General features: G+C 38.3%; 1 protein-coding gene across 9 annotated transcripts in view; it reads left to right on the top strand.

The window, feature by feature from the left end:
• The window catches only part of LOC110827684 (uncharacterized), a 44121-nt gene extending 21867 nt beyond the window's left edge, over positions 1–22254 (top strand). For all 9 annotated transcript variants that reach the window (XM_087351916.1, XM_087351915.1, XM_087351920.1 and 6 more), the window contains 3 exons: positions 17653–17782; positions 19286–19426; positions 20809–22254. In XM_087351916.1, coding sequence (XP_087208042.1) covers positions 17653–17782; positions 19286–19426; positions 20809–21347 — 810 coding nt within the window. In that variant the 3' untranslated portion in view covers positions 21348–22254. The remainder of the gene's footprint in view (positions 1–17652; positions 17783–19285; positions 19427–20808) is intronic.
• The last annotated feature ends 318 nt before the right edge of the window (positions 22255–22572 follow it).

Below are 22572 nucleotides of genomic sequence, written 5' to 3'. Positions count from 1 at the left end.
TTGTAATGCTTAGTTTACGAGCTACAGGAACCGCTATCAGCCTCATTCGAACTCGAGACATTTTTCTGGAATTTAGATCTTCCTGTGTTATCTTTCTTGTCTCGAGGAATAATCGTGTCCATTTTCGTGCAAATCAGTGAATCCGTCCGTTATCGGCGTAGAAATGGGCATGCAAGCATACACACAATTTAAATGTTGTATAAGAATGTTATATAAAATCATATGTAAGAATATTTTGGGAAGAATATCTACTTTAAATTTAAGGGTTGCAATTTAAAAGTGTTGCGTCGTTCGTTGCCATGTTAACTTGGGAATAGGAAGTCGCAATCACTTGTGCGAATGTTTACAATCTATCTGCATGCAAATTATCAGTGGTCCATCGGTTATCACTGTCACGCTGTTCGATAAATTAAAAGTTTCGCACTGTCGCCCCCCCCCCAAAAAAAAAGAAGGAAATTAAGCTAAGAACAGAACCACTGTTTACAGGCAGTGCCGGTTTATTACCAGGGTGGATCGGAAGGAAATAAATTATTTTTAGCTGGCTGATGAACAGAAAAATACGTAGAAATGTATTAATTTCATGCACTTTGTAAAAGCACGCACAAAACGTGATCTGCTTCTACACAAGATGGCCATAATATGATGGTGTTTGCTCTGTTGAAGTAACAAATGTGAAATTATATATTGCGAGAAACAATTTATTTACGATAGGCGTATCATTTAGCATACGAGTATGACTATCATGAGAACTTTAAAGGTCCCTGCGTTTAACCCTCCCGAAATACGACTTTAGAAGATAATTGAAGGCCATAAGGCGCTTATTATTTACATAACGTGATGGGAGTACAATTCAGCCAGTGCAGAATACCAATATGCGACTTAAAATGTGTGCCGCTACTTAATAGTATTTTTTTTCATGAATGGAAGTTCTGTATAAAATTGTAGCTGATGTGTGGAAAAAAACAATCATGGCAAATTTTGCCTGTTACACGTACCACGTTCCATTAGCCCTACGTTAAATGAAACAACTACAGATTTAAGGCTGGCGCCACGACGTTATTTTGCTTGCTGTACAGTATGCAATCGCCATGTCACCATATCACATACAATCTGATGCTTCAAGAGTCTTGCTGAATTTTCCTGACATGTGCTACAAACAAAAGACTGCACCGACAAAACACGTAATGTAACCAGAAAACAAATTCAATTTTAATGACTGTTTTTCACAAATATGAATCTGTGAATAGTCGAATAATGCAACTTCGAGGTCCATAAATGCCTAGGAATTTCTCGGCCAACTGAGTGACTATTAGCTTCTAAAAAGGTCTGTTTCAAAGACTTCGCTCTCATTTTTTGGTATAACGTCTATTTGTAGCAGATATGGATAGAAAGACACTTCGAGATAGCTCGAGGTGTGATGACTTGCCTACGTACTTAATTGGATACACTATGAATGTAAAGCTTCCGTAGGATTGTTAGTATCGACATCACTTGTCTCAAAACAGTGATGCGCGTTAAAGAGGTGGTTCACTTTATTATTATTATTTAGTGTTCTGTCCGACGACAGGTCCATATGAACAGGATCCTTCCATCCTTTTCTAGGACTGGGACCTGTTCATATACGTTCTTGGCAGATGATCCAGAAGTGGTTTGCCATTGCCTTCTTCTGTGTGTGAATGGAGTAATTGTTGGGATGCCACGGAGAAACCGGGGAAGCCCCCGGAGGAAAACTCCGTGTTGCCTAGACCACGGCCTTGCCCAACACAAGTTATAAATTCGGGCACCGCCGGGAATCGAACCCGAGACCCCAGGATTACAAGGCCAGCGTTCTAACCGCTAGACCACCGTGGCTAAATTGCACACTACAGATCCTTCATTTGCTTGGATGCGCCATGACTTTCAAAGCAGGCTTTGCTGCTGTAAGTCCGTTGTTGTCAGCTGATTGTTAGAAGGCATGATTTTATGTGTATCATTTTCAGCTATAATTTCGACAGTAATCAGTTACTTTCTTCAGCTCCCACTTGCAAACGTTATAAAAGCAAAAGTCTAGTATTGAAGACGTAGAAATATCTAGTGTTTGTGATGTTGATCACCTTTAGTGGTTAATCTGGACGTACTGTACGCCATTCGTTACTAGACGAGTAGGGCCATCGTATTGCACGTGTCGTGTTAGCGGCTAAACGTGCAGAAAGGATTAGAACGCTTGCACATGGCATTAATGCAACAGGCAACCTGAACTTTGACGTTATCTTAGTTGAAGCGGGGAACACTCACTGTGTGCTATCGGTGACACATCTCGCTGTGCATTCGGCGAATGCTATTCCTTGAGTCGACCTAGCATTCATTAACGACGTTTTCCATGCGTTCATTGCACTAACGTAAGTTCATAAGTAAAATCTTAATTGGAAGTTGCGTCCTTTCTCTCACATGTTCCACCTTCCATATAGTTAAACGGAATTAATTAAGATTTCGTACTAGAAGAGCCACTAAAAATTGTTAGATAATTTTATTTCTGGACTATATTGGTCCGCCACAACCACCACTTAATATGAAACTCATGTAGAAATTTATCAAATTACTTAACAAATGGATTATTTTACAAAATAATGGCACATGCCTTGAAAAATATGTGTAATTAAGACATGAGTTTTAGTTTAAGCGTTTTTTATATAGCCTGTGTTCACGGAAATAGGGCAGATAATCGTTAAAGGGCGGCTAATATTTTGGAGATTTGTTTAAAAATCGCACAGAAGGAAGAAGGGAAACAAAACTAACACGACTGTAAACAAATTTGTATGCTTGTTTTCACGCCAATTGCATGGTGTAACTGAATGACGCAACCGAGTGGTTAACACCCCTGCTTCATATTCTGGAAAGCCTAGGTTCAAATCCAGACACGGACAGGGTTTTCGTGGTTATTCTTGAGTCCATCGAGGCAAATGACAGGAGACTATCTTAAATTATACCTTGCCACTTCTTTAGGCAACCTTTCCAATTCATAAATCATCATATCGCTTCATCTTAATTCAGCTGCTTACTGGCAGAACCATAAATTAATCCACAAATAAAAAATACGTGTGTGTCATATTTAGTATCAGCCTTAACAAGTAATCGTTTTAAATGTAGACGTATTTCAAAAATATTTTCTTTCGCAAATTAGTCACCTGTTATGTGATCGATGCGATTGGATCTCTATCCAGCATGTCTGTTTCCTTCTTGGTCGACCTGGTTAGAGCCCCTTATTTGTTCTTCTTAGCTCCTGAGTCTACAGAGTGCAACAAAGTCGAACGACGGCATACATCCATGTTTCGACTGGGATTTGACCCCGGGACTCCAATGTTCAATTTCTGTAAGATCGAGCTGCCACTGTAATCGGCAATATCTGCAGTAAGTGAACATCATACAAGCTCTCTGAAGACAGTATTTATGCTGATGATGTATTCGGTTTATTTGCGACTAGTTTCATCCCTGTTTTAGTGTTACACTGATAAGACCCTGTGTGATACATAGGGCAATTATTTGTATCTGGATTTGCTACTTTGACGTGGTTCATAATTTTCATCTATTTGTCCACTTCAAAGCTAGGCCGTTCGTGATTATTGGCAGAATATAAAGAGTAAATATGCTGCGAATGAGATAAAGAAATTCAATAAATATTATCGTTTGACCTCGACCTTTCCATCAATGCATCTGGCGATTGAGTCTGGAATGAAATCCACTACTTCTGCTGTGATAACTACTCATCTGACAAAAAATGTGTATCTTGATAAAAACATAAGAAAATGATTTGACATTTATTTCTTGTTTGTCATGAAGATGAGATATTTTAGTCGAACGCCTCCAGACTAGTTTGGCCTTTTCTTATTCTCGAAGTACAAGTTTCTATATGTGTCTGGAATAGTAAGTGACTCTACTATCTTCAGAATTAAACGTATTTTTTTAAGGAGCCTGTTCTTCCGCCCACATGTTTTAGCTCTGAAACTGACAGAATTCGATTAAATTTGCACTGAGGATGCATATTGAAATGCTGGGCTAATTTATGTTCACATCGATCCATTATAGCCACCACTTTCTCCTTATAAAACTCAGATAGAAATTTGTTGTTTTCTTTAAAAAAAGTGGGGTATTACTGCACAAAAATTGGAACGTAACATGAAATATATGGGATACCAAATTAATTAAGATTTACAGCTTCTATTTTAGACGTCTTATGTGTTTAACGAAATACAAGAGAATATCATTTCGGAGTCTGCAGTGTGAGTAGCTCTCGAATAAGATGTCTGTATCTCTAAAATTAAGTATTAAGATTTATTTTATACTCAAAATGACACAGAACGCATTTGAAAAATATGTGTTCTCCAAAGTTGAATGCGTCTTTACATTCCTTTGCCAGTATGAACACTGCTGGCTCAAGAGCAACACAGTCTGTGGTGTCCTCTTCAGGCAAACACTGTCTAAAACTGCTAAAGTGTCATTTTGTATGTAATTTTCCTCGGTTTTACCTCTGTCGCCATTACTCCTTCAGCAAACCACATTGGCAAAATAGTTTGCGGTCTGAATGCTTCGGGTGGGAACGACGACTCCTTCTGCGTGAACCCCTTTTCAGGTGCAAATAACAGTGCATGCAAGATACGTCTTTCACTTTTCCTGTACAGAAGAAAGCTTGATCTCTTCCTATTTACAAATTTAACAGTTTAATACATATATACGCATTCCAGCGTAGCATTTGTCTTCCTCTTCATTCTGTAGAATTACAATTCCACACAGCTCTCGGCTATGCGTTTTCAGTTATTAATCCTGTTCCATATCGTTATGCATCATGATATACTTGCCTGAACAAATCTTCCAGAAAACTAGGCCCAGTATTACTCATATCTGTTCTTCAGTAAGTCAGACATTTGAACTTTCTGACTTTTCCGGCGACAATAATATCCCATCTTACGCCACCAGACCGAGCGACCTTTCGAAGTCATTGAAGTAAGTTTATGGGTTAATTATGTGTCTGTTAAATAACAGACTTCAAGTTTTGACTAATATAGCTCGAAGCTGATCACTGTCTTAAATGCATACACATTCACATCCCCATATCTGCTGAAGTAAATGGGACGATACATTTAAAGTCGATTAAGTTGTAATAAACGCATATGGAATTTTTGTTTTCAGCTCGAAATTCAAAGCATTTCGTGCGCTTAGGATGATACTAGCTCCTCTTCTGGTTTACGAAGCGCATCCCAGCAATCAATCATCTCATTATATTTGCATTGTGCTTTCCGAGACGTAGATAAGCTGTCGCCTGTGTCAATTCGAGTACGACCGTTCCGCATTGAAGCAGGCGTATACAAACATGCACTTGGAAAACACACAACACAACATCATTAGGCGAACGGAAGTGTCATTGGCTGAAATTTCAATAATGTGAATGACAAACATGGAGAACGGTTAAACAGGAGAATATACAGGTATTCCTGAATAACATCAAGGTCCCTAGCCTGGGTTTCGAGATTAAAGTATATAATATAAATTTCGACGTAAGGTTGATTGATGATTTTATTTTAGAGTGTGGACTGCAGTGAAACACTTTTATGAACCGTATAAGGCAAAGTGGGTGTAAGTGATCAATAAAATCAACATCTACTGCTAATACAACAAAATAAACAAGACAGAAGTAGTGCACTCGCCACGGGAATACACCGTAGGCCTAAGATTGTAAATTAGTGAAGAGCCCGGAATTGACGCAGTTGGTCGCCCAAGAAGATGTTATCGCATTTAGTTTCCGCGAAAGTTCCAGCTCTTTCCTGATCAAACTGTTGTTTTAACGTATCGGAATGCACCACGCGTTTTCTGGCAGTAAGAAATTGACGAAGAGGAATAGTGAGAAATTGAAAAATGTCTTTCACTAATTAAGCAGATTCGACGATAGACAGGGAATCGGCCCAATGCGAAGCATGCACTTCCATAGGATAACAAGACAACGCGATAAATAATTGGCACCTCTGAAACGTCGGCCAATATCTGCAACATTCCAGAAGACAGCCATCTTCATTTAACAGCAGATTCTACGGAGTTTAAAAAACCGAGCGGCTTGACGTAGTGATAAGTATTTGGAAATGGGCCTATCCAAATCTTAGCCGGGCTGTTGGTTGTATTGACTGACAATTTTCATGTTTTTCTTCAGTCCCCACAGGCAAATGCCTGCCTTTATATAGGAGTACAAAATCTTTATCTACGTACCGTTCATGATCATCTTCTCGTATCAGTTGATGATGTAAGTTGTCGTAAGTGAATCGAAGAAATGAAGTTTTACACTCGCATTTGAGACAAACGTAACAAATGCAAATAACGTTTTTACTGGCGTTTTTATCTGCTTTCGAGCTATTTAACTGCTTTATGCAAGCTTTTGCTACGAGGACTGATATGAATTTAGCAGTTAATTGCATTTAATTTACAAAGTTGAGTAGGATTTCACATAAACACAAGTTTTAGTTTATAGTTTCTTCAATTCTCTTCGGGAAATCGTTAAGTACTGAAGTTTATCAGTTGTTGCAGAAGACCGTAGAATTACTATCACACTTTGTCGTGTTCACAATTCGACTGTGGTACGTAGTTTTCTCTCCTTTTCTGTTCTCCTGGGAGCCTGTAGTTTGTTTCTCAACTGATCACTTTCTATCTGGAGAACTCCGCAGTTACAAATAGTACAGTCGGCTGCATTTGCTGTCGGGCGTGCATCGATTTTAACGTGCTCTCCGACTGCTGCATTTGTCCAAAGTTTTAAAATTACTTCACGTATGAATACACACTCTCCAATAGAGTTGTTTGGGATTTATGGCCCTTATTTATTGCAGATACAGTCAAATTGTTAAGTAATTAACAACGCCTAAATAAATAGGCATTTCATGCAATATTCCAGACATGCCAGGGATACAGATTAATTAACAGAGATACATTTACGGCGGTGAGTACGAAGATGGCTGCCTTCTGAGTTGTTTGGCCGTGTAGTCTGGTAGAAGTTTACCGACGTTTCAGAGGTCCTTGCTGCCTCCGTCATCAGAGTGATGAGACTCATCGTTAGTAAACATGTACCAGACTACATGGCGCTACAACCCAGAAAATAGCCATCAACGTTCGTATTAATTACGATCCTGCTCATTACTAATCGCCTTCATATACGACAAATATAAAAATGGCGATGCCCCACGGACGAGAACCGCGACAATTTTATTGATAAATGCCTTTTGATGTAAATTTTGGCAATGGAACGAGAAGGTTCTCCAGCTCTATTGAAGGCTCAAATTAAATTAAATTTAATGAAGAAGAACAGTTAAAACCCAAGAATAACGAGCTTGAAAGAAACATCCGTCCTGCCGTCAGCTTGGCGGAGTGCCAGACCTCCATTACATAACCTATACTACAGCCACAATAAATTTCTCTCGCTGGAAAATAATTTGCAGTCACTAACTATGGAGGCGGAGAACTAAGCTATTACAAATTTACTAGTAGCTGAATCTGTCACAACAAAGAGACTGTTCTTTGTATCTAAATCACGTTCCTGTAGACCACAATACTCACAAACTAAGTAACTAACCAACCAAGAAATATCTGAAAAGACGATAAATACTCAGCTGGTCAAGAAATATCCTGCTTTTATTTAATCAAAAATGTCATTAACATTTTAACAAAGATCCTTTAAAGGAATCGTCCCACGCCCGATTCTGTCCAGTCCCCCATCTTCAAACCCTCGATCCATTTTATTACTGTCTCGTCCACACCTAGGTTTTCCAGTTGTCTTTTCCCTCCGGGTTTTCTGAATAAAATTTTGTATTTGAAGTTTCAAGTTTTTTGACGATGGTGCTTTGTAATACGTAAAATTATTCTTTTTTACTTTGTCTAATTTCTTAATTATAAAATTATGAAAGTACGACGTTTCGGAAGCTGGATTCAGCTCCTGTCTTCAGGTGAATAAGGGGGAGAGACTTATGCAACGTCTGTGAGTAAACGTAACAAAAAGTAGAGAACGGAAGGTGGGCGGAGTTCTTATTTCTTCATTAGAAAAGAACGCTATTCACACAGGGACGCAACGTTCGTATTAACCGTGTTAGCCCGGCTAACGTTGTGAAAAACGAAAAATAAAAGTCTTCTGTGTTACTTTTCGTGGTGCAGTGGTTCTTCATACACTAAAAAACAGCAGAATCGATCAGATTTAATGCGTCGTTAGCCAGCCATCCTTACTAGAGCTATTTTGTGGTTTCTCACCGTTCGAAATTGAACGTTCAGATAATTCGCAATAACTTCCTTACCTCTTACTATTTGCGTCGTTTCAGGCTTTCTAAGAACGGGCCGCTCTGTGAGGTATAGAAATACATTGTGGGATGTCACACTATTTCGAATTTGTCTTCGTGTCACATCACCTGTTAATGACTCACACCAGAAAAATGGAAACAGATAAGTAATTCCGTTCTGAATGCTAAGTTATTCGTCCGACTAAATTCAAGACTACGGCGACTCGAATGCCCCTGTCTTGTGATACAATCTACTGTATTCATGGGTTGATTCTTAGTTTATTTACCGATGATTTTTCAACATCATCGTTCATGATGTTTGGATTATATGAGTGATGAATTAAAAATATGTGAAAATAAGAGAGGTCGATGAGTATTTTAAAGTTCTGTGATGGGAAGACTGAGTAAAACGACGAAAGTCTAAACAAAATAACCGACCTATGAGTCGAAAACCGGACTGGGGACATCCTGAAAGCATTGAACTTAAACGCACTTTATGATGCGTGTTCTTGACAGTTTGGTTATCATCATCTGGCTTGTGTACGTGTAGTGTGATCTGTCTTCTTAAGTTTTGTTTCTGAACAACATCGATCGAAGCTTATTATTGACACCATTTCTGAATTATAATACAAACATCTTTTATAGAATACAATGTGAAATGACTTGGTCTGCCTTTCTGTTATGCAACACTTCCTGCATATTCATTGTGTACATACTAATGGTCGGTATTTGTAACTATCATGTCAGAACAATAAGCGACGCACTGCCAAGAGGTGTCAAGGATTGCCACGCCTAGCAGTACGTTGTTTGTGTCACAAATTCACCTGTACCACGACAGCTACTTCTTTCCACATCACCTGAATTCAACATTTGCAGCCCAGGGAACGCAGCGGTAAAGTTGCACAGAGCTGATTATGATTGAGGATACAAAGGAATTTGAACACAATAAAACTGAATGATTGATGCTTTGTAATGCTGTTAACATTATGAACAGTTCAGTTAATTACTTTATTAAGGAGGTTGCTGAAGTAATATACATAGAGAAAACTAAGTATCTTCATGCCCCATCATTAGAATCCAATACAGTCATAATAAAAATTTAATTGAGAAGGCCTTCCTAAATTTGGGAACGACAGTAACATATTAAAATTTTATTCACGAAGAAATAAAAACCAGTTTGAGATTGGGGAATGCCTGCTGCCTTAACAACGTTGTTTACTTTTTTGTACCCCTCCCATAGATCTAAATACGAGGATATACAAAATAGTAACTGTTGCAGACAGTCTGTCGTTTTATGTGGGCATGAAACTTAGTTTCCTGCCCTAAAAGAGAGGATGTCGTAGATTGTGGATGTGTGAAAACGAAGTTTTCAGGGAAATCTTCTTACCTAACACAAAGGAAGTAGCAGGACAACGAAGAATCATGTATAACTAGCGGCTTCATAAGTTGTACTTTCAAATATTATTTGGGCGATCAGCATCCTCCTTACTGATCGCCCAAATAATATTGTGCAGGACGTGAAGGGAGATGATAAATTCATGCAAGTTAATTAACAAATCAACCGACGTGTATTCAGTCCTGAAGATTTTCCTTGGAATTTTTAACTTTGCTCCCTGAAATTTTCTTTTTAAATAATAAAATTCTATCGCAGTATTTTTAGTACCCTGTGGCAAGTATAGGACATTCTGAAATAGGCGTGAAAATAAACATCTTGTCCTCAGCCACGTGTATCAAACCTTATGAAGATGCAATTCTGTTTTATCTGCGGTTTAGCCTAGAAGTATAAATTGTGACAAACACAAGATATGAATCACACAGATGTTTTAGACACTGTAGACTACTGTTGAAATGCCAATATTTTTTTTTAAATAGTACTAGCTAAAAATAAGTATTTACACTTCACCACTTACGCGTTACAGACTGTTTAGAGACATAGTTACAACTTAGTATATTAACTGAACCAGTTGATTAATGTTAATCTTTTGTCGGTTGTGGTGAATGTTTAAGCACGTCAAAATCGATTATTTTCATATTAGAAAGAAGTACCTCGTGTTAAGAAAGGTTTATAACGATATAAAATGTTTATCTTGCTTATTTCTGTAATTTAAGAAAAACACGTTCATATTTGACGAAATAGGTCCATAAATAAAGTATATTTATCAGCTGTAGCGAGCAGGTGACACCAAGATCCACTTCTTTTTCAACTTGTAATAAGGAGCTCACATAACATTTCATGCAGACGAGACTGATGGTCACTTCAGGAGTTTAACAAGCGACAGATGAACAGAGACATGCAAGGAATATCTTGAGGTACGTTATTTTTTCTTTATTTGAAAACCAAGCTCGATATGCCAACGGAGTGCCATACCGTAACGCTAGATTGAAATATAAAAATAACGAAAAAGCACGACCTCATTGCAGACAAGCCAGGCGTCATATTTAAAAGCAGAATGAGGATGTAGATACAGCCTATAGCCTATTGCAGTACCTACTAACAAGGAAGGAAAGAAATAAAACTTACAAAGCAGCAGCAACCGTGTCATTACATTAGCCAAGGGCAATTTGCTGTGTCTGTAATAACTACAGTGATAGGGGAGGGTCTTTCTTGAGAAGCTGATAATCGCTCAGAAGGTCAGAACAATCACCGCTGCGTGTAATGCCCGAATATCCCTGTTCACAAGAGCCAACCACTGGACCATATCGATGCTAGTTGAATTCAGTCTGTATACTCAAACGCTGTTTTTTAAAAGCCACAGTGGGCCCGTTAGAGGCCGTAGTTCCTTGGAGACAGTCTCCCCTATTCGCAACAATTACAGTGTTGACGTCACATCTACGCTTATCTGTCTGCTTGATATTTTCTTGGCAAGAAATTTGTACGCATTTTCTCTCTCGCTCATCGTACTAGGGTTTATGCCCCTCCCGCCCTCCTTGATTTGACCACCGTAATAATATTTGGTGAGCAGTACAGATTATTGAGCCCCTCGTTCTACAACTTTTTCATGCTGCTTATTTGTTCTTTGTCTTACAGATTCAAATATTCTCGTCAGCACTGGGTTATCTAACTTTCTTCATCTGTGTTATTTTGTTCTTGGGCGAGAGACCAATCGTAACAGCGACATAAAAATAACAGGTACTGTGTGTGTGGTGTGCAGACAAGAGGCCGTAATGTGAATTAATCCGAATCTGTAACTGATTTTGCTCTCTATGTGATCGTTAGAAGTCACTGCAAGCGTACAACTTACATCTGTTAGTCTACACAGGAGTGGTAGATTTTAAATAACATTTTGTATGATGATGATGATGATATGTACTCGTATAAAATTAATATAAACCCTGTGGAACGGAAAGAAGGGAGTGGTGCATAATACGCTTTTGTACTTTATGAATATGCCCTCGATCCATACGATGATGACACGCCAAGGTTCTACCAGCAATCTAATTGATCGAGTCTGTCAGAATTAGTTCTGATTCAAAACAGGACAGAGGTCTAGTCTATGACAACTGAAGAAGAAGAACATCCCTAATTAGGTTATTTTATTGCTAGTAATTTTGTTCTAGGACTCTTGAAATTTTAATATACGCAATTTATTTAATTTTATCATCAGAAACAGTAACGCAGAAAGTTAAACACCAAGCTCTGTAACGAATACGGAGCCGTCGGATTAAAGCTTGCTGATAAAATCATTCAGTGAAGGGAATTGGAATATTATGCATACAGAGAGACATCATTGGATTTATATTTTCCAGAAGTACCAACGATTTCGTTAGTAGGATGTTACAGATTTTTGGATGACATACTTTTCCACATGCCGAACTTATTTTTGGCCTATCAGTGTTGCCGGATGGGCTAGGACACCGTCTCGATTCTCCGTCCCCCATCTGAGCTGTACGTCAAGTAGAAGATATAGCTCCTTGCATTTTTAAATTCAGCGCTAGGAACAGACGAATGGCCGAATTCAGCTTTGTCCTCGAGAAAATTCTCCAGAACCCGCTGGTTATGGGGCTCGATGAACCCAAGACCTAGCTTCAAATGACTGTGCCATTAGCAGAATTTTGCCGAGGGTGTCTACAGTCGAAAAACCCACTGACATTGAAATGGAAAAGTAGCTTGTGGGGATGCGAACTGAACTTATTCAGAATTGTGTCTAGTGACGCTGATATTATCGGTGTTGAATCTTTGGGTTATATTACAAGAGAATCAGTCGTTTGCTTAGTCTGTTATTTAGATGGTCAATAAGTCTTTTAGTCAATCAGTTATCCAGTCGGTAATTTACCCAAGCATTTATACAGTCTTCCAGCCTGTGTCTTAAATGCACACGAGAAGGGTATGAGTGCGTATCTTGGTCGAAAGGACGTTCCTTGCGCAGGCGGTCCCCGCCGCACTGCAGTTAACAGGCGCCAAGGTTCTTTCCAGGCGCGAGTCTGTCTGCGTTGCGGCGACGCAGGATACTGGAGTCCAGAGTCCGTAACAAGAACACCGCACACAACACAAGTAACATGATTTCGATTTCGTTCGAAACCTGAAACTTGTTTTCTTTAGGCCTCCTGGATGTTAAATTGTATGCCCTAATGCTTAAAAGCAAGCAACAACAAATTATTTTTAATCTGAGTGACTTATTCAAGGAAAAAGAATTTGATATATGAATAAAACTGCATTTTCGAAAGAAAGGATAATGTTCCTGCAATGTAGTTTGAATGTTGGGCTAAGTTACGTATTTTCACACTTTCTTGTTAGAAAAAACTGCCTCAGATTTACGATAAGATCAAGATTGCGTATTGGAAGTGCTCTTAACGCGTGGTTCGTAATGTCTTACGCAGGCCCTATTATCCCCGTTCTTTGAAACTTTATGCCGCACAATAATTAATGTTTCCTTTACGTTGGATAAGCTATAAAATTCATAATTCTCTATAGGGACATTGGCATCGACATTTATTAAGCCTATATTGGACATGTCTTATGTCCACGTCTAAATACATTTACATTTTTTTAGTATGTTTTACATTCTCTGCTTTTATTTAAAATTGTACCACTATCCCTTATCTTTGCTACCCCCTAATTTATGACTTGTGGGAACAATCAGCTGTTTATATTTAGCGAGGCGGAATTCCTCTTGACATTTCATAAAATGAAATACAAGACAGAATTAATTATGGTTGTTTGCCAACAACAAAATTTATAACCGAGTAAATTTAGGAATACGTTGTGAACTGGTTCTGTCCACAACCAAACTTTAAAAATACCTTAGAATGAATACAAATGAGAGATAGGAACTGCTAAAATGTGGTATTTGGAAAGTAAGTGCTCTCCAAATTGATACACATTTGCGCTTGTGTTAGCACGAACATTGAGCGATTGTAAATTATTGGACGCAGGCCGACAGGCGTAATTCGGGTTCGGTGAAGAGACACGTGACAGGATTTATTGCTCTTGTGTCTCCGGATTTACGGTTTGTTGTGTCTGAAAATCCCGTGTTGATGACTAGCAATACAATTACATTGCAAAGGTATCTAACCTGTTTTACTTCCAGCGTCTTAGCTCTCGTGTTCACATTTCTCCACGTACGTGCCATTCCGACAGACAAGCAAGTAAAAGTCCCTAAGCAGACGGACGTTGCGTTCTAAAAGAGGATAATATTAAAGAGGATAAGAACACAAATAACTTACATGAAAAATACTTTTTTAAAAAAACTATTCTCAAATACAGGTCGTTTTTTGTTGAAAACTCTAACTAGAAATCATTTAAAGTTGTTGAATTATATTTACATCAAAAGCGATTGTGTGGGAATAGAACTATTGGATTAGTAATTTTATACTAGTGAAAGTATTATATCTTCGCTTGGGGTTTCAGAAGATAAACTTTTCTAAAATAATGAAAGTGCAAGCTTCTTAAATTACACATCTTTAATAAACTATTAATTAATTATTATATTAAAAATTAACATTTATATTTAATACGAAATGGGACTGTAGCAAAGAACTTCGTTTAACTGACACATGACAGTTCGTGCATTACAAGAAACGAACAAATTATTCTTACGTATCATTAAATTCAAGTAACGTGGCACCTCACGTCTTTTTAAGATATTTGCATATAGACTTCGTCATTAGAAGTTTGGATAGGAAGATATGTACGTATTCTCTTAGTGCACTCTTTCCGAATTTGCACTTTTCATATTTATTTATTTATTGTAGACAGAAATGAAGTCGCCAGATAAATTTCATTGTAAACACAATAGAAAATTTAATCGAAATCTGTTCTGTAGCTTTGGAGACGACACGTGAGGACTTACACGACCTCCGCTTTATGTATTCACTTATGCACTTCGTATAAAGAACTCATGAGAATGAAGCTGATAAAATCACGTCGTCAGATGGGATCCGTTCCACCTTGGTGAACCAGACAGCCCATTGTTCTGCATGCAACTCGTGTACTAGTAAATAATGTCCATCCATCAACACGTGGCGCTGAAGGGGATGAGATATCAGTTTAGTGCTTGCCATCCATTATTTGATCTAGACGTTTATTACTTTCGCTCGTAAATATCAGAGCAAACCAGTTTAACTCGTAACCATGATTAAAGAACTGGCGATACCGTGATGTTCACCTAAGAAAAATCCGTATTGAAAGATTTGTAGCAACTCATATGCCTACTTCTTTCCTTAAGGAAAGTAAAGTAGTGGACTAAGGCCTGTGTAGGTCCACTTTGTGGGATGAGACCGGGGAGGGGGGGGCGTATACCACGTATGGGTGCATATAAAATGCATATTTCTTAATTAATTGGATACATTGAAGGAAGAGACCACTTGAGAGGCATGGGATTTTACGTGAGTATAATATTTGCGTCATGAAGAGATATGGTGTGAGGAAATGAACTGGACTAAACCGGCCGAGAACAGGGTCTAATGTCGAGCTTTTGTGAACACAGAATGAAGTTTTTGATTCCATAAAGGCCTTCAATTTATTGTCCAGCTGAGCGGTTATCAGCCTCTCCAGGACTCTGCTCTATGAAATAGTGGCTTAGTTGGAGTTTTAAACTAGTAATAGCAGGTTACATAGCATTGCATGAATAATTAATTGGAACAATGTAGAAATGGTAGTGATTGTGGTCTAAGTACCAGCAGCTGCAAAAGACTGAGAGAAGTGAAGAAAACGTGTGTGAAGACAGTCGGACGCCCTCTGGTCAGGACTGGATCCCTTGACCTCACTAATACGTGGCAGGATTACCAACCAGTACACCGAGACGTTGTGTGCCAAAAGCACCACAGGTTAAGCTATAATGACGGTGTCTAACAGAGCCACTGTACGTATTACGCACGTCTTTTACCGCAGAGCAGTCCACCCACGTTACGTTATTTCATTCCATACGGCAAGAAATTTATTGGCATGTTACGAGGGGCCCGGCCCCCAAGAGTGGCTTGTATGCACGTGTCGTAGTGCCAATCCGTTTCAGAGATAGCCGTATAAGGATCGACACGCATTTACTACATACTGATGACAGTTACCTACAAGAATATGAGGCAACAGAGAATAGCCATGTAGCAACTATTTAAACAATGTAGGCATTTTCATTACGCACTCTGATTCGTAATGTTTACAACGTCCTATTGGCGGGAACTGGAAACGTCACCTGGCTCGCAAACGTCCCAATTGATAAGTTAACAAAGTACTTCATAAAACAAAACTAATAACTGAACAGCCTTCATTCCGAGACTGGTCAAATGCAGTGTCAGAGATAAGTGATTGCGTTCCGGAAGTGTGCTTATGATACGAGAGGATTTGTCAGTAGAAAATGTGTTTCATGTTGCATTCTCTAACATTCATCAAACACAATTTTTAAGATAACTGTCCCCTGGGATTGAAAACCTCTTATGTAATTTTATTTCTAATTTTATAATTTATTTAAAGGCGCTGTCAGAAGGTCAGACAAAAGAGCACAACTTAGAATTACAGGGTGATTAATAATGAATTCACAAGTATATGAAAGGATCGACTGTGGCCTAATTGAGAATATTCGATATTTGCTCAAAGACTTTATGCTTTGTCTTTCAAAGTGTTAGCAGGGCTGACGCGATGAATCAGGTTAAGACAAAGGGGGCAGTAGGAGCAAAAATACTGCCTTGGTACGCACATAAACCCGCACTAAATCACTCGCCAGGAGTTGTTGCTGACTCAGCCCTTTAATGACAGTTGCAAGTATCTTGCCCATAAGGTGAACTGTTGAATATTCCGCATTATCTTTATCTCTAGATGCAGAAATGCGAGCTTAATAATTCATGAAATGATGACAATAGACCAGCTCTACGCATGTTTCTGTCGACTACAAAACAGGTAAAATGTATACATTAGTCAGAGAAAATGTCAGGCTTAGGGCGTAACCTTTTATGGAGTCCGATGGGATATACGTGTCCGACTACTTCCCGTAAAAGTGGAACGGCATTTGTTAAAAACATGTTTCTCCGGTGTTACTAGTCTGTGCAGACTTAACATGCTTATTAGAGCTTTTTCACAGGAATAAAACTCTCATAGACAGCAATGTGTCTGTTACAAATGAAAATGTTACTATACAACGACTCTGTTTGTGTGGCGTTATGGACGTTTCAGTTGGGTGGGAGCTCACGCCATGTCATGTTCTGTGGCACGCAGAGACGTGTAACAAACAGGAAAGGAAAAATGTACCCAAATTGCATGTACATTTATTTTCCAAACATTTTCTTTGCATAACTCATTAGGTTTGATGCTAATTTATGCTGTATCTCGTTTTATGACTGGAATTATACTGATTGTAGTTCTAAACCGGTGCAAAAAATATTAAGAAGCAGCGAGAATCCTTATGACAGTGTGAGAGTCAGTCACACGCAACTCCCAAAGTGACCCTTCTGTGTTCGATCGGAGGTATGTTCTTGTCCCTTGAAGTTGCAGTCATCGTGTGGTATCTGGACACGCTGGACAAGACGCCAGCTTGGAGGGTAGGGGGAAGGAGGGCTTCCTCGGTCATTTTTCCTCCAGCATGATGGGGAAACCATCGTAGATGCATTTGGATGTCATAGCGTTTCTGAAAGAGCGACTGCCCGGAATTTGGATACGACGAGGAGAGGAGACAAAGTCCTTGGAAACCATCGTCTTCAGATCTGTCTATACTGGACTTTTTTTCCTCTGTAATTTTGTAAAAAAACAGTGGTTACAAAGTACTTGGGGTACGAATCTCACATGCAACTGCCGAAGTTGGTCCATTTTTACAGCGTACATGTGACGGCTGTAGACAAAATTATGTCTCTGTACATTTATCCAGTTGTTTGTTGATAAACTCCTCTGCTTTATTAAATGTGAGTATCGAATATATGAACGAAATGAGATAACAGACAGTTTGGTTTTCAGACTCCTGTAAGTTACATTGTGTCCAGTGGCTTACTGGCAATGCTAGAGGTGATCACCCAGCTGCCAGGTGTAGATATTAACAAGCCGGACAATGAAGGCAACACGCCCCTCCACTTCGCAGCCCAGGCTGGTAAGTACAACAGTCGGCTCAGTCAAATCGAGAAGCTCAAAGTTCTCAGTGAAGTTAAATCAGAAGGGAAAACTCAACACTTCGACGCTGACATCACAAAGATTTAATCAAATAAGCGCGAAAGTGGTTTGAAGTACAATCAGGACTGCTAATAATAAAGTTGTTAATAATTTTGCACTATTTCATTTATCAAAACGATAATAATGAAATCTCAGAAAGGACGATACCAGATCTCACCACTGGGTAGAATTCTACGTCACCCACTAAACGATTTCAGCTGAACTTCCCTTTTCTTCATCAGACCATTTCCCCACAATTATTATTTTAATCGACACAAGGAGGAAGCCATTTGGACCTAGAAACAATTTTTGTTGAATGTTTGTAGTTGTCCATTGTGCTTCCTGCCTCCGCATTTTCGATTGGTAGTGGAGCCGGTTGAGTTTTTGGTAGCGTTTTTGTTATCGGATCTCTCTTTTTTGAGGGGAATTTGTAAGGCAAATTAGAGTTCCCCCCCCCCCCCCCCCCCCGAGACTGTGAAAAGTCATGGCCATTATTTTCTAGTTCCAGCTCGTCATAATCCTCTGTAACACACTACCCTATAAACAACGAGCTCATGCAGCAGAGTCCTTGAGAAGATATTAGTTGCTCAGCTTGTCAAGGTACCCCTGCTTTTATAGACCCAACCTGAAGGTTCATTATTATGTTGGTAACTCCCCACCACACTGGACCCTATCTTGAGTAAGTTGAATGCAGTCCACATCCTTAAGCCCTGTTTCTTCAATATTATTTTTAAAATCATTTTGCCCAGGCCTCGATCTATGAAGTGATATCTTCTCTTTAGTTTTTACAGCTGAAATTCAGACCTATGTATGTTTATGTCCTAGAAAGACAAAAACAAAATAAGTTTTAATTTTTGTGATTGATGAAACATTGCTACTTTAATTTTATCAGTATCTAGGTTTATAATTCTCTGAAACGTGGATGTTGGTAAAAAGGGGATTTAAACATGAATAAGGAGTGTAAATGCCACAAAATAAGAAGGATAAAACATTAGAAAAATTGCAGATTATAATTTATTTTGGTTACTTATTAAGGAAAGAATTCTGAGTGGCACTCTCTTTGATACTTGTGTGTTTGATGCATTTTAATTACGTGTCTATGTTTGGTAATGACCTACACCCACTCACACTGAGATATTGCATAAAAAGAACAAATGGAATAGAGATTTTGAGATAAAATGGATTAGTGTTTTTCTGCTTACTAAAATCACTCATATGTTCACAATCATGTTTATAAAATGGTACATATCGTGTAAAGATTTCAAATTTGAGATGTGATTTAGTATTTTTTTGTTTTTTCAGGTTAATTTATTTTTCCTTTCTTATTGTTATTTGATTTACTTCTTGTTTAACAGAAAGTAATAATGTCTTTGAATATTACTTTGTCACTGGAAAAGAGCAAATGGCTTTATTCCAGTTGTGAAAATCTGTTTTGTCATTGTAGGGCATGTGGAAGTACTGAACTTCATGCTGAGCAAGTGCACTGGCGTTGAAGTGGATGCAAGAAATGCCCTGGGCTTCACACCACTGATGAAGGCAGCTCTGCAGGGTCGCACCAAGTGTGCCAAACTCCTATTGTTTGCTGGTACATACACAGAGTCTAAACTACTTTTATCATAGAATACTATCTACTGTCACATCATAGAAATTTGTAAAATTAACAAAGACACAAAAGTCGTACTGTAGTGTGATTTTTTGCTGAGTTTTTAACTTATTTAAAGACACTCTTTCATCAGCAAGTTATAGTATTTCTGTGCAGGAACTGGTAACACTGGTGAGTTGGCATGTGTTGGATAACATGTTTACATGTTTCAGAATCTTCATGTAAAACATTAATTGGAATTCTGTTCATTATGTGGTTGCAGTAAATGTTTCAGTGGTAGTAATTATAGTGTTAACTGTGTTTATTATCTGGACAAGCTGGTAACTTCATACTCAAGTTTTCTCATTTTTATTCCCAGTAAGAAAATCAGAAGATTTGTCTTCAATTTTTAAACTTCTGTTGATGTCACTATGTTGCTTCTATACAATCTCCTGTTGTAACATTTAGAATTAATTTTTAATTTTCCATTTTCTGTAATGTGCAAATTTTTAGTTCAGTCCCAATAAAATAGTGTAAAGCATATTTTTTCAAACACTCTTCATATATATGTTTACAAAAGGAAACTTTTTTATAACTTATAAAGCACTAGATATGCATAATTTATATCTGTAATTACAATATTAACACTAAATAATAAACTCAGAAGTAACCAAGACACAAGACTAAAAAATGTCATGAATAAATGAAATAAATTGACTGGCCTCAAATAATATATTTTAAACTGTAACTGGGATGAAGTACAATGTTTCTGAAAACAGGGCAAACAGGATTTATGTTACAGAAGTTGCAGTTTCTATTATAGTTATAATTTTTTGGCACTTTTACAAAGTAAAGAGCCAGTTATCATAAAAGCAGGAAAGGAAGTTCCTGTGCTAAAGAGAGATACTTGAATTTCTTACATTGCTTAGTTGTGAGATTATTCAGATTGAAATACGTGTATGTAACTATATATTAGGTCCTGCACGGTCTGAGGCATCATGCTTCAGACCGGTGATACAGAATGCGCGCTGGTTCGAGTCTCAGGGGGAGAAGAAATTTTCTCATGAGCTTTCGACTAGTGTATGGGACCAGTGCCAACCCAGCATCGTGAGGAAATTGGGAAGCTACAATGGGTAGCGTAATCCGGTCAGGAAAGCTAGCAATGGCTGAAGGTCTGTCGTGCTGACCACACATCACCTTGTATCTGGTTGGATGATTGTTCACCTCTGCTTAGACATGTGAACGTGAGGCCAGCAGTCAAGCTAGTCAGCTTTGGCTCTCTGGAGCTGTTATGCCACGGATTTATTTATTTTTTTAACTATATATTAGAGTGTGTTATCAGAGTATTTTTATAATAGTTTTTTGCCACTGCCCTTTGCTTCTAGGTGCCTCACCCACACTACGAGATACAGGTCGTGGGCTACGAGCTGAACAATGGGCACGATTTTGTGGACGATATGTCTGTGCTGAAGTTATTGAGAAGTTTGCTCGACATCGTTTGCTTGAGAGGACAACAGCTTATGGTCGGTGGGGTAGTGAACCTGAGCTTGGTGCACGACTTCTTATGGGAACAGGAAAACTCCCAACTAGCAGTGGTCACAACTCATCACAGTCCACAGGTTTCAAGTCCCAACTGCGGCGAGCATTTCGCAAAAACAGCTCAGGGTCTGATTCCCCTCCCAGTCGCTATTCGCTTGTCACACAACTCACCACAGCTGCTCTCTGTGCCAGCTCACCAGTGCTCCCCACTCCTAATGTCCCTCCTGTTGTCAGGTCACTGATGAGACCATTAACAGTCCCTAAACTCCAGGTAACCCCTGCATCATCAGGAGAAACAAGTGACTCTAGTGCTGAATATCAGAACACAAAGGACAGACCACCAACAGCAAGACCTTCAGGAATTCGTTTGAAGAAGAAAAAGTAACATTAATTGCAATTCCCACAGTACTGTAGGAAGAATACATGAGACTAAGAAATGTGCTTTTCTTCATTAAAGTAAAGTTGTAACGTGTATTCAGCTGCCTTAATGAATAAGAAAATTAATTTGAAATGGAAACCGCAGTGAAAATGGAGACGCAATGTATAGCACAAGGTGATGATAAATAGTATCTTATTCTTCCTAATAATGAACTTTTGAATACAGAATTGCAGTTATGTGTATGAAAGAAGCAAATTTCTTATTGCCAAATTTTCAATATCTGAGACAAAGCAAATATCTTCCCCATGTTTATGCTATTCAGCATTTGTATTCTAATCAAACTTATTGTTTTACACCTACTGTAAACTTCAATAATTGGAAACTGTACATTCTACTTTAGTGTAAATCTAGAGTCATGAGTATTGAGACACAGCTTGTAATAATGCACTCAATTCAGATTTCTTATTGATGTTTCTCTACATTTCCAGTCAGAGGAAAGGGAGTTGGTATGACATTTCTGAGGTTCTTGCTGCCTCCAGCATAAGGATGATGACTCATCACTCTGATGATAGTGACAGCAAGGACCACTGAAACATTGGTAAACTTCTACCAGACTATACAGCACTACAATCTAGAAGACAGTCATCTCAGTTTGTACATTGCTTTATATCAGGACAGGACTGGTAAAATCTTTGTGTGAACATGAAATAGGCATCCTTAAATGTGATGTTAACCTTCATATTAAAGCAGAGAATATATTTATCATGGTGAGTGAATTAGTGCATCACAAACCTTGTGCTATGCCATTTTGTGTCTGTCAGTTTTAATATATAAATACAGTAATGTTATTTTATTGCATTTGTAGATTGTATCTGACACGAGGCTGAAACTAAAACAATGCTATATCAGTTGATTTATTATATTCATTTTGGACTTATGGATGTTTTGTATTGTCAGCTACTGACCAAATTTGGATTACATACATAAAACAGAAAAAATCATGTTCATCTTTCTGCCTTAAAAATTATTGTTAATAAGAATCAAAGCTTTATTTTTGTATGCTCTTTAAAATGATGCAAAATTTAATAATATTCTTATTTAAGTATTGTTCCTGTTGTCCTAGACAGGAAATTCACAAATTTATTAAACACAATATCACTTGCTAGTTTCAATCAATTAAAAGTATAGCCAGGTAAAACAGATGCCAAATAACTGAATTAAGATTTCAGTT

The sequence above is a fragment of the Zootermopsis nevadensis genome, unplaced genomic scaffold (genome assembly GCF_977971745.1).
Source record: "Zootermopsis nevadensis isolate Lab colony 2312 unplaced genomic scaffold, Znev_1.0 Znev_ptg000020l, whole genome shotgun sequence".
Lineage (NCBI taxonomy): Eukaryota > Metazoa > Arthropoda > Insecta > Blattodea > Termopsidae > Zootermopsis > Zootermopsis nevadensis.
This window is presented reverse-complemented; position numbering and strand designations above follow the sequence as displayed.